Here is a 17500-nt window from a genome sequence, read left to right as displayed (position 1 = left end):
TTTTTACAGCATTTTAAATAAAACAAGTGCATCTTTTATACCGTATGCATCTAATATATCCTATATATACTCAGTCATATATTGCGGAGATGTGAAAGTGATCCTGTAATCGAGTGATATTTGAGAGGAAAAGCTGTAAAGACGCAGCTGTAAAATGAACTGATCCTCAGCAATGGCTTCAGTTCTCCATAAAAGGCAGTGATGTGGTTTAATAAGCGTGTTTGTGGAATTTGAAAGTGTATTAAAGTTTCCTAAATTAAGCCGCTCTTTCGCATGTGTTTTTCTTTGGAGATAACATCGAGGGAAACGCAAACAATGGCGTGATTGGAGCCTCTGGAATGTTTTTCTGAGCCGCTTTTATCACGGTTATGTAAGATGAAATCATACAAACTCCCTCTGATGAAAGAAGAGATGTTTTCAAAACACACCTGGAGAGAAGACACAACAGCACAAACCCAGACGCTCACAGCAGGTCAAAGGTCACAGCGCTTCACACACACACACACACACACACACACTGGTAGTACATAGAATAGCAAAGTCGAGTAAAGGAGGTCGAGCCTTCTCATTTATAGCTCCTAAACTCTGGAATAGCCTTCCTGATAATGTCCGAGGCTCAGACACACTCTCCCAATTCAAAACTAGATTAAAGACCTATCTGTTCAGTAAAGCATACACTTAGTGCACCACTTAGCGGGCTTCCACACAGGTTCTGCATCTTGTTGATATACACTGTGAACATCAGCTACGCTAATTATTTTCTTTATTCTCCATTTCCCCCTGGGGATACTCTTCCCGAGGCCCTCAGACTATGCAGAGTCACTGATTCGATCCAAGACCAACGACGAGATGATCCCAAGGTTTCCATATCCTGGACCAGGCCGTATCCTGAGCAGCTACTGTGATGGTCATGGAGGAGTGGAGAACATGAGACTGATTCCTGTGACGCTCCAGAGACAGACGAGTCTTCGCTGAGGCCAGCTTCCAGCCTCCGCCACTGAGACTGCAGCTCTGCACAAGACGTTTGGCCAGCGGAGAAATTAAAATGGTCGTGCCCAACTGAGCCTGGTTTCTCTCAAGGTTTTTTTTTTCTTCACTTCCGCCATTAGTGAAGGTTTTTTCCCTCTCCGCTGTCGCCACTGGCTTGCATGGTCCGTTATTATTATGCTACATAAACCTTGTAATAAACTGGCAGTACATTTACTGTTATTTTACAGACTTTTACTATTTCTTATACATTATATTATTATTTCAAACTACTAAAATGTCAATAAAAATCCCTTTGTTAAACTGTAGAGTTGAATTATCAACATCAGAAGAGGACAGAGCAGAGATCAACATCCCAAAACTGTGAATTTACACCGATGGTGGTGAGAGCGTCAAAGGTCGCTCTGGCCGCCCTGGCGACAACATTGTCTGTCTTCAGCTCCGGCGGAGAGAGTGTCAAAATTTGCTACATTGATCTCGTATTTAAAGGGGCCGTTGCAGCATATCAGTTACATTCCCACCAGTGGTGTAGTTCCAAAAAAAAAAAAGTGGTGTACTATTACCCACCCAACCCATGCTGTTTTATCATTTTACCTGAACGTTTCAGCGAGCCATCATTCAGTTGACTTTGAAAAACTCACGAAATTTTCTCACAGCTGCTGAGGTCATCAGGGGGCGGGGAATGGCGCAAAATATCAACAAAAATGCACCAATTGCAACAAATTAAGATGAGAGTTAAAAAAACTATTGGGTATACAGTTAAAGGATGCGAATATACGTAAATTAGGCAAGTCTAATCAGCAAAACAAGTGAGTATACCGAGGGTATACGCAATTATTGATCCTCAGAAGTCGTAATACCCAAACAGCTAGTGGAAAAAAGTAGGCGTACTGAGCATAGGTGCGTATAACCCCGACTACACCACTGATTCCCACATAAAACATGCTTTCTAGTGTGCAAATGTTGCGCACTTCTTCTCAAATTCATTTAACAATGGAAGATCGAGTTGCATGTGGTGTGGCTTTACTCCACTTAATTATCCAATATGTCCACATGTCTGAAATATCCTGAAGCAGCAATACGGTTTTGTACTGTCGCATGAGATTCCCGCTTTTTTAAAGAGTAATATATATAACATTAATGCACGGCAGTAACTCGCCAGTAACTTATTTAATGCATGTTCCTGTAAGAAAACATTGCAAATAATTAGAAATCCGGCGACTGCACTAATCAAACCCTTGGGAACAACTGTGGTCAAAACCTGGACTCCTCTCAAGCGGTGGACTTCTTCATTCTGATTGCTTGCCACCGAACCGCATCATAGCGCATTACCATAAAGTTAACTTGATTTCAACTCTCCTCGACGCCCACACCGACGAAGACGGCCACGCTGCTCCTCGCTGCCAGCTCTCATTGAAAATGAATGACTTCCGGCTTCTTTAACGCTCTCGCCGCTTTCGGTGTGAACATACAGTAATGCAATTCACAACCGCAAATAAACCCAAAACAACACAAAATACGCAAACTGTTCATTAACAGATATTGTTTAAGTGTGTTAGCATGCAAGATGTTAAATAACTCTTACTGTTGCTTGCGAGCCACTCATTAAGGTCGATTTCTCTGGGCAGAACCACCAGCTCCTTCAGCTCAAAGTCCACCACCCGTACTTTGGTGTATTCGGCGTCCAAATAATGCTTCTTCTCCTCGGTCGGCGGCTTCTTTCCATTAGGCTTCCCTTTGCCCTTCCTAGATGAAGAAGACGAAGAACGCCAGAACACTATTTATAAGAGCTGCATACGCTTCAGTGCATACAGCTATAAACATATAACAACGAATTATAACACAGCCCTCCTGTGATATTATTATATTATATAAAGTAAGCATTTCTAATAGTTTTAATAACTCATTTCTAATAACTGATGTCTTTAATCTTTGTCATGATGACAGTACATAATATTAGACCAGATATTCTTCAAGATACTAGTATTCAGCTTAAAGTGACATTTAAAGGCTTCACTAGGTTAATTAGGCAGGTTAGGTTTGTTCTGTAGATGAAACAATTCCCCCAAAATAAAAGTAATAAGACTTTTCTAGAAGAAATATATAATAAAAAATACCGACAAATGTCCTTGATCTGGAAAACATTACTTGGGAAATATTTTTAAAATAATAAAGATTGCAATGCAGGGTGAATAATTTAGTTTTCAATTAGTATTTATAGAAAGATATGCCTTTATTTGAAATATATATATATATATATATATATAAATAAAGGAATTATGCTATATAAATTAGAGTAAATATTATATGTGATAAATACATATTTATAAAAAACATATACAAATAACATAAACACTAATAATATACCAGACATGAGAATATATCAATGTTATTATTATGTCTATTATTATCCTTAATAACAATAATAATAATAATAATAATAATAATAATAATAATAATAATAAAGTAATAACAAGACAACTAAAATGTAATTACACAAATTAAATATAAAAAAACCATCATAACTTGTTTATTCATTCATGTTGACTGCCATATCATCCATAAAACACCAACATATTTAATAAATGAATACGATCACATTTACACACGACAAAATCAGCTGCATTAGCAAAAAAAGCTTTCATTTATTCATTCCTCCAGCTTAGTCCCTTTTCCATCATAGGTCGCCACAGTGGAATGAACCGGCAACTATTCCAGCATATGTTTTACACAGCGGATGACCTTCCAGCTGCAACCCAGTACTGAGAAACACCCATACACACTCACACACAGACATTCAAGCACTACGGCCAATTTAGTTGATCAATTCCCCTATAGCGCAAGAGTTTGGACTGTGGGGGAAACCGGAGCACCCGGAGGAAACCCACGCCAACACGGGGAGAACATGCAAACTCCACACAGAAACACCAACTGATCCAGCCGGGACTCAAACCAGTGATCTTCTTGCTGTGAGGCGACAGCCCGATCCACTGCGCCACCTAGCCGCTAGTTTAAGTAGTATTAGTAACTATTTATAGTATTATAACTATTTAAAAAACACATGTTTAATTAACAATTACTGATTTTATTTAACTAAAGCTTTATGAAATATATTAATATATTATATATATAAATATATTATATTAAGTCAACAAGAATAATAAATCAGCAATGATAGTAGTAGTAGTGATAGAAAATAATAAAATAAATAAATAGCGTTTTATTGTTGTTATTATTATCAATTTGATTATTATTATTATTTGTTTGTGTTTAATTGTTATTATTTGTTTAATTGGTATCTGCAGACACTACCTGACATAAGCAGAATTTTCTGCTGGATGCTGAGATGTTTGCTGTGGTCATTGATGGTTTTGAGTGTGTGTGATATTATTGAAAATCACTGTGTGTGTGGGTGAATGTTGGCTCTTATATCCGTGTGTGTGCTGTGTGTGACGTGTGTTTGGAGGTCTGGCTGGGGCCGGTGGGTCTGACTGTAACTCAAGCCTGCTGTGCTATAAATAGATGTGGAAGGAAAAGCCTGCGTGTCTGTGGCTCCGGCTTTAATTACAGCCTGTGTTTAACTGTTCTCAGACCTGCACTGGGAACATGCATGAGCACACACTGCTGTTCATTCACTCTTTAACATCAGCAGAGTGTGTCTGTGTGTGTGCACTGCTTACATAACACTGCAGAACCACAACTACAGACCCCTTTAATAATAATAATAATGATGATAATAATAATAATAATAATAATAATAATAATAATAAAGCAGCTCCTATAGAAAGCACTTTGAGTTCATCTACAATATCTGCAATGCACATGCGCTTGTTTCTCTTGGGAATAAATGAGAATTTAAATAAACTTGGGAATTTGAGCATCAGGATTTTTATTTTTATTGCAAAAAAATTGTTTATTAGCAAATTTGTTTGTTGTTGTTGTTTTTTTTTTACTTTACATTGAGTTCTTAATGGATTTTAAACATTTTATCAAGCATTTTTGGGGGCGATATAGTGGCTCAGTGGTAAGCCTGGTTTGAAGCTGGAAGGGCATCCGCTGTGTAAAACATATTCTGGATAAGTTGGCGGTTCATTCCACTGTGGCGACCCTAGATTAATAAAAGGATTAAGCTGAAAATAAAATTAATGAATGAATGTTATAGTTATATAACTACTGACTACCACTAATACTACTATTACTACTACTACTAATAATAATACTAATATTACTACTACTAACAATAATAACACTACTACTAATAATAATAATATTACTACTACTAACAATAATAACACCACTACTACTACCATTATTAATAATCATACCAATAATAACAATCTACTACTACTATTAATAATAATACCAATAATAACACTACTACTACTACTACTAATAATAATAATATTACTACTACTACCACCACCCCCAATAACACTACTACTACCATTATTAATAATACCAATAATAACACTACTACTACTACTAATAATAATAATATTATTACTACCACCACCACCAATAATAACACTACTACTACTACCATTATTAATAATAATACCAATAATAACACTACTACTACTACTACTAATAATAATATTACTACTACCACCACCACTCCCAATAATAACACTACTACTACTACTACTAATAATAATATTACTACTACCACCACCACTCCCAATAATAACACTACTACTACTACTACTAATAATAATATTACTACTACCACCACCACTCCCAATAATAACACTACTACTACTACCATTATTAATTACCATACCAATAATAACACTACTACCATTATTAATTACCATACCAATAATAACACTACTACTACTACCATTATTAATAATAATACCAATAATAACACTACTACTACTAATAACAATAATATTACTACTACTACCACCACCACCACCAATAATAACACTACTACTACTAATATTAATAATAATACCAATAATAACATTATTATAAAATACTACTACTAATAATACATTTAATAGCTGTACTACTGTATTATGTATATTTTTATATTTAATATGATTTATTTTAAGGGATCATGACGTTGATCTCTCTAAATCACCATCATAATTTTGTAATTAAATCCTGTTTTTTTATATTATAATGTAAGTAGCAGCACTGATTTATCAGCTAATTATTTCATTTGAGGAAACTGATGTTTGACTATAGAGGCAGTATTGCAGAACTCAAGCATTGCATGGTGTGATTATATCGCAGTATGTTGGCTCTTTCCTTCAGTGTGATATAAAGGCTGGTCTGTGTGCTTCAGACAGCTGGACTGGTGCTGTTTGACCAGCTCACACACACACACTGACCGGCATTGTGCCTTAAAGCAAGAGCACTCGTCTTGAAGCAAACACTAGTGAAAACTCACACACAAACACGACATGGCAGGGAACAACAAACAAACAAACGCACACACACACATCTAATCACTTTATGGGGACTTCCCAGAAATGTAACTATGCTTCTACTGTACTATATAGTCTCTTCTCTATGCCTAAATTCAACCCTCACAGCAAACATGCACAAAAACACACCACAATGTCATGGCAATAAGTACTAAAAAACACACATCAAACCACACACACACTCAGCCAAACTGATGCTGTCTGCAGAAACAAAATACAGGATTAATCCACTTTAATCCTGCTGTTAATACACTTTGCAGAACTCCCGAATTCCCTCCAGTGTTTTCAGACTCGTTCATTCCCTCTTCAGTCCATTAACAGCAACAGTTGCTGATTCCTGGAAAGCTGAAACTCCACGTGAGGAGATTAATGGTGCGTTTCATCCTGAAGCCTTACACACACCTCACATCAATCACTGACACAACACACACATCCATCCAGAGCGTTCAACACATCAAAATACACCATTTCTGAGATTCTCTGAGAGCAAAACACCTCTGAGGGACAGTTCTCCCAGAAGTTAATTCAACAAATGTCCAGAGATGTTCAAAGTCCAGGAAACAAACTAAAAACATGGTCAACTCAAGTCCATGTGTGTCCAGTGGTACAGCTTACCAAGCTCCAACAAGAAATCTGCATTTACATCTACATTGAGGTCAGGGTGTGTGTTCGCTATTGTAAATATACTGTACTGATCATTAAATAAATAAATATATACACTTATTATTTTAATTGCTGATAAAATAGCATCAGTTGTATTATACTAAATATTATTATTGCAACACTAAACAACAACATTGCATAATTTCCCAGCGTCGTCTGATTTAAAAAATGTTTAATCCATTAAACAGAGAGAACATGCAATGTATTTCAGTCTACAAATGAATTAGGTAAACACACATGCATTGACTTCATCCTGATTAGATCAGGTTTATGAACCATCTATTGTTCATAAAAGAGGGAGGAGGGCATCAGTCTGCATCAGAGTCTTTTGCTGCTTCCCAATTCGCTTACTATGCATCCTAAATAGTATCTGAAAATAGAATTAGTATGTCCCAAACAGTAGTATGTTGAAAAGAGTATGCCAAAGGCTCCCGGACGCTCTATTTCATGCAGAAATTCAAAGCGTAATCGAATCATGAAACCATCTGTGCTCCAACCACTAATATTGCCCACTATACATTGAGCATTGAACGTGAATTCGATAAGAACTACAAACTTGGGGGGAAAAGGTGTAAACAAACTACAAACATGGCGGATGCACTATGGGTCCCCAAACTTTTTCCTATAAAGGGTCAAAAAGCAAAGCTGATTGAGGGGTGTGGGCCAAATATATACCAAACTGTATATATTTAATTTGCCATGCATAATTTTCAAATTTATTCAGTATCATTTAAAAATAATCATATATCTTTTAATCATATTGGCTAATGCAAGATCATTTTTAACATTTATAATGAAATTATTTCAGTAAAACATAAACAATCCCATTTATAACACAAGTTTAATGCTGCATACACGAGTTGACCTAACTTTGATTTGCTTGCAGATGTCTAGTGCAGTTTGCGGACTGCTTTTACATTACTTATTCACTTACAGTGTTTACTTGAATCGTTTGACTTCAGTTGGCTTTTTTGTAGCTCAGCAATAAAACAAAGAAACAAAAGGTTATGTTAAATTCCAAATGACGATCTCAGTCGAAGGCATTCGCCCCAACAACCTCCCCATCATTCTCCCTCTCTTTTCAGATAGGATGGCTGGACAACTACCATGCAGAGATGCCAACCGTCAAGTAGAGAGGCTTCTGTAAATTTGTTTGAATGCCTTAATATTTAGCCAACTAATATTTCAATCGCATTTTCTGTGTTCAATTTAATCTGCAACAGCAACGTGAACTTCTATAGGGACGTGTTTGGACTTCTGAATGCATGATTATACCAAAGACCCAAGGAGATTTCTCTGCATGGAAGACTGGCGGATGGCAGATTAACCTGCTGCTGATGCTGAATATACAATAAGGAAGGTAATTAAATAAATAATGAATGAAATGTGGATGATGTGTTGAGATGATTGACAGGCGCTGTGAGTAAGCAACAACAACAGTCAGTTAATGAGGCAGTAGTTTGTCCCAAATCTTGCACACTCTTCTGTCACACACTCAAAAGTATGCACCTTTTTTTTTGGACTTTTCATTGTGTTTTACATACATTTCTTGCACTGACATAAAACTGCACTGGGTTTTAGGATGTAGTGTAAAGATGTGAATTGGGACACAGCATTTCTCTTTTCCTCAGAACAGTGGTTTTCAGGAAAGTGAAATGATGCCAAAGACGTTTCTGCCTATTAGTGGTGCCCGACTTCCTTCCCGGGATCTCAATCTAACAATGAACGACACACACACACACTACCGAATGGAAAGAGATGTGGACTGTAAACTTGCTTTTCCAGACATGAAGTCTGAGAGGTGGAGGCTTCATTTCTCTAGTCTTTATGTGAACGAGACGCTGTGAATGATGGTGTGAGATATCATCTCAGACACTGAAATGTGAAAACATTGAGCTGAAGACAAAACCAGGAACATCTGATTGTGCCTTACGTTTATACTCTTGCATGATCTTTGGCAAATACTCAGAAGCTGCACGCCTGGTCCATTATGTGCGGAAAAACATTCCAGCGACCTGCTGACGCATTTCTCTACAATCAAAGTCGAGATGGACATTCAATGCATACCGTGGTAAAAGGATGCATTATGTAATTATCAAAATAAGATGCATTTTTTCACATAAATTCGCAAACAACGTCCTGGGCGTAACGCAAGGCTTCTCGGTCTATTGAAAATAATTCTACTGCATTTATTAACGGCTCTCTAAACATCTGTAACAGAATGTGAACTATTTCAACTATTGAGGAATGGGACAATCTGACATGTGTAATGATCGTCAACTGCTGAAAAATGACAAATATGTGAGTAATAACCTGTCTGAAAAAGGCTTTTATACAATTAATGCTGAATTATTACGTTTTTTACGTTTATTGACAATGGTTTAGGTTCATTAATTGACAAAGAAGATTTTAAGAACAAGGTTAGACTGTTTTTGTAGCCAAACAACATTTGCCAGATCTTCTTGCACTAAATTACACTACCTGACAATAGTCTTGTCGTCGACCCCAGTTACAAATAATACCTTGACTTCTAGTTGATCATTTGGGAAAGTGTCAGAAGGTGGATTTTTCTGCTGAATCATCTGTTGATCTGCATCCCAATCATTACCAATACTGCAGAAGACCTACTGGAACCAGCATGGAGCCAAGATTGTCATAGAAATCAGTCAAGTTTGGTGAAGGAGAAATCATGGTTTGGGGTTCCATTCAGTATGGGGGCGTGCGAGAGATCTGCAGAGTGGATGATCAACATCAACAGCCTGAGGTATCAAGACATTTGTGCTGCCCATTACATTACAAACCACAAGAGAGGGCAAATTCTCCAGCAGGATAGCGCTCCTTCTCATACTTCAGCCTCTACATCAGGGGTGTCCAAACTCTGTCCTGGAGGGCCGGTGTCCTGCAGATTTTAGCTCCAACTTGCCTCAACACACCTGCACGGATGTTTCTAGAAAGCCTAGTAAGTGCTTGATTAGCTAGCCCAGATGTGTCTGATTGGGGTTGGAACTAAACTTTGCAGGACACCGGCCCTCCAGGACCGAGCTTGGACATGCCTGCTCTACATCAAAGCTCCTGAAAGCAAAGAAGGTCAAGGTGCTCCAGGATTGGCCAGCCCAGTCACCAGACATGAACATTATTGAGCATGTCTGGGGTACGATGAAGGAGGAGGCGTTGAAGATGAACACAAAGAATCTTGATGAACTCTGGGAGTCCTGCAAGAAGGCTTTCTTCACCATTCCAGATGACTTTATTAATCAGTGATTTGAGTCATTGCAGAGATGTATGGATGCAGTCCTCCAAGCTCATGATGGAGTCAGACACAATATTCATTCTGTTTCCACTGCAGCATGAGCACATATTCTATACTGGACATTATTGAAGGTTCAGTGAGCAGACTTCTGTCTAAGTAAAGTCAGACCTTACTGTCCTAATCAAATCATTCATAATCAAGACATGATCAGATTTTATTGAGCTCAAATAAGCCTCATCTAGAGGCCTTTACCTTTCATATAAGACACTTCTGACACCAAAAGATCAACTAGAAGTCCAGTTATTATTTGTTGCTCCTAAAACTTGAATAGGCGACAAAACTTTTGTCAGGTAGTGTATGTGATAAAATTAAGGGTAAAGAGGAAGCATCCGCTGTGCAAAACATATGTTGGATATGTTGGTGGTTCATTCCGCTGTGGCGACCCATGATGAATAAAGGGACTAAGCCATTGGAAAATGAATGAGTGAATGATATCGATAAAATGCCAGACAATATTAAGATATCCATATTTTTTCAATCACGTTTAGTGGTTAAAGCTGATAACTGTGTTAATCCTCATGATTAAAAAGGAAAAGTCCCTCAACGTTGCTCGTCAAATCAGGGAGTCTCCGCATATTTCCTCAGGCCTAACACACATTAGTGAGATCCGACTCTGATACCAAACTGCATTCTGACTGCAGACTCCAGACTGGCGGCCACGAGCAGCCACCAATGCTCCGGGGCCTGAAAAGTGCCATTTAAAAGCCCATTATAGAAACATCAAATTACTCCTTTCTCTGAAAAGCCACAGTCTGTGGGAACGCGCAGGCAATAGGACTGTTTTTAAGACACTAAAATTAGACGGATGTCAACTTGCAGCTTTAGCAGTAGCTTACTGCATTAAATCACTCGCTCTCTGCATTCCAGACAGTTCAGGCAAAGTGTCATTTATGGTATGGTTGGTATGTTTACAGAATAATACTGTAATAATGCAAACATTTCAAGTCTAAACACCCACACACACATTATAATATTTATACAAATAGTGCTTCAACCTCACACACAGCTCCCTTTTAAATTGATATTGTCTATAGCAGTGTTTCCCAACCCTGTTCCTGGAGGCACACCAACAGTACATATTTTGGATGTCTCCCTTTTCTGACCCATTAACTTCAGGTGTTGGAGTCTCTTCTGATGTTATAAGTTGATTCAGGTGTGTTTGATTAGGGAGAGGTTGAAAATGTGGACTGTTGATGTGCCTTCAGGAACAGGGTTGGGAAACACTAGTCTATAGGATGTTTTACTATTTATATATTTGTGCGTATACATGAGATCATAAAGCCAAAACTGAAACTAAATCAACAAAAAGAGTTAAGATCAGACTGCAAATTATTAAAGTGTTTAGGGAAAATAAAATATATTATTTTAATTAACAGGAAAAGTCAAATGAAACATAAAAATATGAACAATTTATTTGAAATTGTAGTCAAATTGTTTGCAATACTTTAAGTTGAATGGATAAAACTGTCTAGTAAAACATTGTTTAAATGCACCACAAATTATTCTCTATATTCACTGAGAAATGGATGATAATATTTACTTTTAAAAGGGGGTGTACAGTATTTATGCTGAGCGCTGTATATAAACATATTTTCTAAATGACTGCAAACAGGGCAGCATGATATTTATGCTCTATGATATGATAATTATTCAATCAATGTGAAAGCTGACATTATAAAGTGTGCCACTATCTATTTTCTGCAAATATTAAGATACAAAAACACCACCACACATCTTTATAGTAAAAGCACTGACTTTATGATGAAGACTATTCTAATGCAGTCAGAATGAGCTTATAATTCACGTTATGAAAGGTTATTAGTATGAGTTTGTTATTGATTATGAGCTGATAGTTCAATAATATCAGAATGTGAGCACCTTCACAAAAACAATACTGATTTATTGTATGCAGAAGTTCAACCATCTGTTTTGTTTTATTATTATACAACATTTCTGTTCCTGTTTTCCCAATGAAAATGATTCAGATTAACCAGGAGCAGAACATTTGTGTGTCTGAGCCGTTTCCAACTTGAACGAATCCTTTATTGAAAGAATCATTTGAGTCAATGATTCAGCGAATCGCTCATTAAAGGGATAGTTCACCCATAACAGAACATTTCCTGTTAATTTACTCACCCACAGGTCATGCATGATGAAGGTGACTTTTTTCTTCAGGAGAAGATTACAGAAGATTTTAGGCTGAATCGTCATCAGAGCAACTGGACTACAAACTGACTTCATTTGCAAATGGCGGATATATGTTTGACAAGGGTGGCACAGTGGCTTAGTGGTTAGCACTGTAGCCTCACAGCAAGAAGGTTGCTGGTTCGAGTCCCAGCTGGGTGGAGTTTGCATGTTCTCCCAGTGTTGGCGTGGGTTTCCTCCGGTTTCCCCCACAGTTCAAACACATGCGCTAAGGGGGAATTAATTAACTAAATTGGCTGTAAAATGAGAAATAAGAGTGTTTGTGGGCGTTTCCCAGTAATGGGTTGCAGCTGTAAGGGCATCCGCTGTGTAAAACATATGCTGGAATAGTTGGTGGTTCATTCCACTGTGGCGACCACTGATAAATAACGGATTAAGCCGAAAGAAAATGAATGAATGAATGTTAGAAGAGGCTATAGATTAAAGCTAATAATCTCATAATGATCAATTTCTTACACGGAGCGATCATTTCTCTTCACAAGACCTCAGTGTGTCATAAGAATCATGGCTATTGATTTGGACTTGTTCATTTTGAATCTGTAAAACCTGTCCGCATTCACTGCCATTATAACACTCGCCTCAAATCCAGCTCAAAATCTTCTTTAGCGTTCTTCTGAAGAAACTACTCTGACCTGTGGGAGACAATTAATGGGTGCACTATCCCTTTAAGACTCGCCAGAACAAGTACTAGTGGTTTTTAGAGCCACTAACGTATTATTCAGCGCATAAACAAACTTTTTTAAGCTACAACTTACTGACAGACAAGCATCTACACACGCAGTACATCGCAAATACACTGCAAACATCACACTTCTCCAATTATAATAAACACACCACCTCCCAGAGCTGAAGAGCAATTATTAGCGTTTGTCAAGCATGTGAAAATCCCAGGAATTACCAAGCAGCTTCCTGACATTTTCATGTATATGAAAGATAACACGCTTCTTAAAGAGGAATAAAAGAGGTAAAATTAACTTGCATGCATAACTGGCTCTCCATAATAAATCCTCCAATTGAAGACGCTGTATATATGCAGACGGTGGTCCTCACGGAATAAGTGTTTGTTATTAAATGATAAAAATGATGAGCTTTCTTCTTGGTCTTTTGTCACTTTACAGCTCATCTGAAGTGGAGAACAAGCCCCAAGCCAGACAGCACTGTATCTGAACACTAAAACCACCTGGAGGGCAGTAAAGCAACTTATATTGTTCAGAATTTGCTCTGGATATAGCAGATAAACACCAAATCTGGGTTATGGGTTATTTTTTCTGTTTAACGGAGAGCAGATTTCTCCAACACATTTCTAATCATAATAGTGTTAATAACTCATCTCTAATAACTGATTTATTTTATCTTTGTCATGATGACAGTAAATAATATTAGACTAGATATTCTTCAAGACACTAGTATTCAGCTTAAAGTGACATTTAAAGGCTTAACTAGGTTAATTAGGTTAATTAGGCAGGTTAGGGTAATTAGGCAAGTTATTGTATAACGATGGTTTGTTCTGTAGACCAGTGTTTCCCAACCCTGTTCCTGGAGGCACACCAACTGTACATATTTTGGATGTCTCCATTATCTGACCCATTCATTTCAGGTGTTGGAGTCTCTTCTGATGTTATGATAAGATGATTCAGGTGTGTTTGATTAGGGAGAGGTTGAAAATGTGGACTGTTGGTGTGCCTTCAGGAACAGGGTTGGGAAACACTGCTGTAGACTATCGAAAAAAAAATAGCTGAAAGGGGTTAATAATATTGACCTTAAAATGTGTATTAAAAAATTAAAAACTGCTTTTATTCTAGCCGAAATAAAACAAATAAGAGTTTCTCCAGAAGAAAAATATATTATCAGGCATACTGTGAACATTTCCTAAATCTGTTAAACATCATTTGGGAAATAATTAAAAAAGAAAAAAAAACTCAAAGGGGGGCTAATAATTCTGACTTTAACTGTAGGTGTAAAGTAAACAACTTCTACAATTCAGTCCAAAGTTTTAAAAGTACATGCACAGACTAATTTCATCATGCAACTAAATGCATTGCCTTTTATTTACTAGATTTACTGGAGTGGGTTCCTCAGCTTATATTTTCACCTACATTTTTATTTAGTGCTCATAATTTTAACACACACAAACAGTAAGAAACAAAGAAACTGTTAAAATTAAGTTTGTAGCTCTATACTAGCAAAGTATTCCTTAATCAATATATATATATAAAAGTTACACAAGGATAGAGTCTAAGTTGCATTAAAAATAAAAGTAGCCTAATGGTCACAATTTACAATAAGCGATCATTAATTAAAGATAGGTAATGTATTTACTAACTAATAATGAACAATATTTGTACATCATTTATGAATCATAGCTTAACATTTACTAATGTGTTATTAAATTCCAAATGTGTTCTTGCTTATATTAGTTAATGCACTGTAAGTTAACATGAACAACTTTATTTTTCGTTAACTAATGTTAACAAGCACTAAGAAATACTGTAGTAAGTGTATCATTCATTGTTTACTCAGTCAGTAAATACATTAATGATGAATATTAACCAACACAACCTCATTGTAAAGTGTTACCAAAGTAATATAGATCAAGTTTGTTTTTTTGTAATAGGAATTGCATGCTAAATGTATATAATTTTAAAAGATCTACATATTTAAAACACAAACAGTGAATCAGTAACAGCTACAGGTGGTACAAAACCCCATTACTACAGTATGCAAATGGCATCCTTAAAAATAACTCATGCATATTTTTATTGAGGAATTTACATGCAAACCTCTTATATGACGCCTAAATACACATTTGCACCTTTCAGTCCACTGACACAGGAATAACTAACGCCGTCCTGGCCGTAATTCACCCTAATTATAACCTATGCATTGCATATATAAGCCAAAGATTAAATATCACTACAGCATGAAGCAACATGGCAGTGGAGCAAATCACACACACACAAATAATGAGAACATTCGGATGTATTTCACCTTAATATAATTTCAGAAAAGTTGCAAATACTAAATAGAGAAATCATATTAGCAGCCAATGATGATTACAGTACAACACTCTTCACAGTCAATTAAATAACGCTGTTTTTACAGTCACATTACAATAAGGTTTCATTAGTAAATAAATATTTATTTATTAATATGAACAATACTTGTACAGCATTCATTAATGAAAGTTTAACCTTTATTAATGCATTATTAATATCAAAACGCATGCTAGTTAACATGAACTAACAATAAACTACTGTATTTTCATTAACTAACGTTAACTCAATGTAAATCAATGTATTGTTTGTTCATGTTAACAAATGCATTGAGTAATACAACCTTATCGTTAAGTGTTACCAGTAATAATTGCATGTGATTTCAGACCGAATATTCAAAGATTGCATTAAGTAATACAACCTTATTGTAAAGTGTTACCAGAAATAATTGCATGTGATTTTATTCCTATTATTAAAAGTAGCACAAATTGTCAATACTAATAAACTACAGTTGCATTTAAGCCAACTAGATATTATATGACTATTCATTAAAACGAGGTTAAGCCATCTATTTTTCAATCATGCTTTATTTTTTAGCACAAAAGTTCGATTATAAAACTAACTTTAGCTCAATGCATTAAAGTCAGACTGAATGGCAACTATTAAAAGTGAATGGAAAGTTCCATTCCGTCAACAGACACGCATGCCAGCCAGCGCGCGCTCTGGAGAGAGAAATAATCATAATAATCACTGAAAGTACAGTATACTCGGTTACCTCAGGACTTTGCCAACCGCCTGAAGGACCATTTTACAGCTTAATCCGCTTTTTGGAGGCCTGTCTCCGGTGATGGAGTGATCTCCGACCATGCTGAAAGCGGCCGGTGTGTAATTCGGACGCGCTTCTCATGCAGGCGGAGAAAGGTGAAGTAAAACCCGGAGCACAGTCTGAAAACAGCCGCTCTGTGCGCTTCTGCTTCAGCTCAACTTCTGGCCAATCAGAGCACAGGGGGGGCGGAGCCAAGGCGCAATATTTGTAATGCATAAAATAAAAGTCAACCACGTGACTCTAAACACACTGGAAGCAGAAAACAATGAGCTCGGGTTTGGTATATAGATTATAACTATTTTTGGAAATGTAATAATTTAATGCACATATTAATAATTAATAAAATGTAGTTTAGTAGTTTTTGCTAATGTTAATTACATACATTTCAGCAACACCTTTAAAAGTTGTTTAAAGTTGCAGTAAAACAACTCAAACTAGTTTAGATGTATTATAAAGCATTTAAGATGAACTTAAGTGCTTTATTAATAAAGATTATATTAATATTTAAATATCTAAAACACAATTATAAGCACAGTTTGCATCTTTAAACAATAAATGACCAGAGCTAACAAAATGTCCATCAAAGGTGCAATATCTGTGATGGCAAAAAAAGTCTTTGTGTTTCGTTTAACTACTTATCGCATAATAAATAATTATTTTATATTTAATTTAAATGTTATTTTATTATTATACATGTTATTAAAATTTATAAACATATAATTTAGTAATTTTTGCAAATAAACATAATAAACATTTCAGCAAGACATTAAATAACGCCCAAAATAATGTTATTTCTTTACTTTTGATCATTTTAAATACTTTCTAAATTCAAACATATAGGATTACACATACTTTAAACAGGATGCTTTAAAAAAATGAAAATATTAATATTAATGTGTGTGTAGACCATTTATTTTGATAAATAATGTTTGTTTGTTTTATTCAATTGAACTATTTAATGCACAACAAATATTAAAATCAATAGAAATGTAGTTTTGGAGTTTTTGCAAATATACTCATGTATATAACATACTATACATTTCAGCAACACATTTAATATATTTGATTAAAGCTGCAGTAA

General features: G+C 36.1%; 1 protein-coding gene across 4 annotated transcripts in view; it reads right to left on the bottom strand.

Annotated features, from left to right (window-relative positions):
- Positions 1-17500, bottom strand: part of mob2b (MOB kinase activator 2b) — a 62596-nt gene that overhangs the window by 5859 nt on the left and 39237 nt on the right. For 3 of the 4 annotated variants that reach the window (XM_056478666.1, XM_056478667.1, XM_056478668.1), the window contains exon 2: positions 2573-2733. In XM_056478666.1, the coding sequence (XP_056334641.1) occupies positions 2573-2733 (161 nt within the window). Of the gene's footprint in view, positions 1-2572; positions 2734-16368; positions 16559-17500 lie in introns of those variants that run through there. The other variant, XM_056478664.1, reaches the window with a different exon arrangement.

This window comes from Danio aesculapii, chromosome 18 (genome assembly GCF_903798145.1).
Source record: "Danio aesculapii chromosome 18, fDanAes4.1, whole genome shotgun sequence".
In the NCBI taxonomy this organism is placed as follows: Eukaryota; Metazoa; Chordata; class Actinopteri; order Cypriniformes; family Danionidae; genus Danio; species Danio aesculapii.
This window is presented reverse-complemented; position numbering and strand designations above follow the sequence as displayed.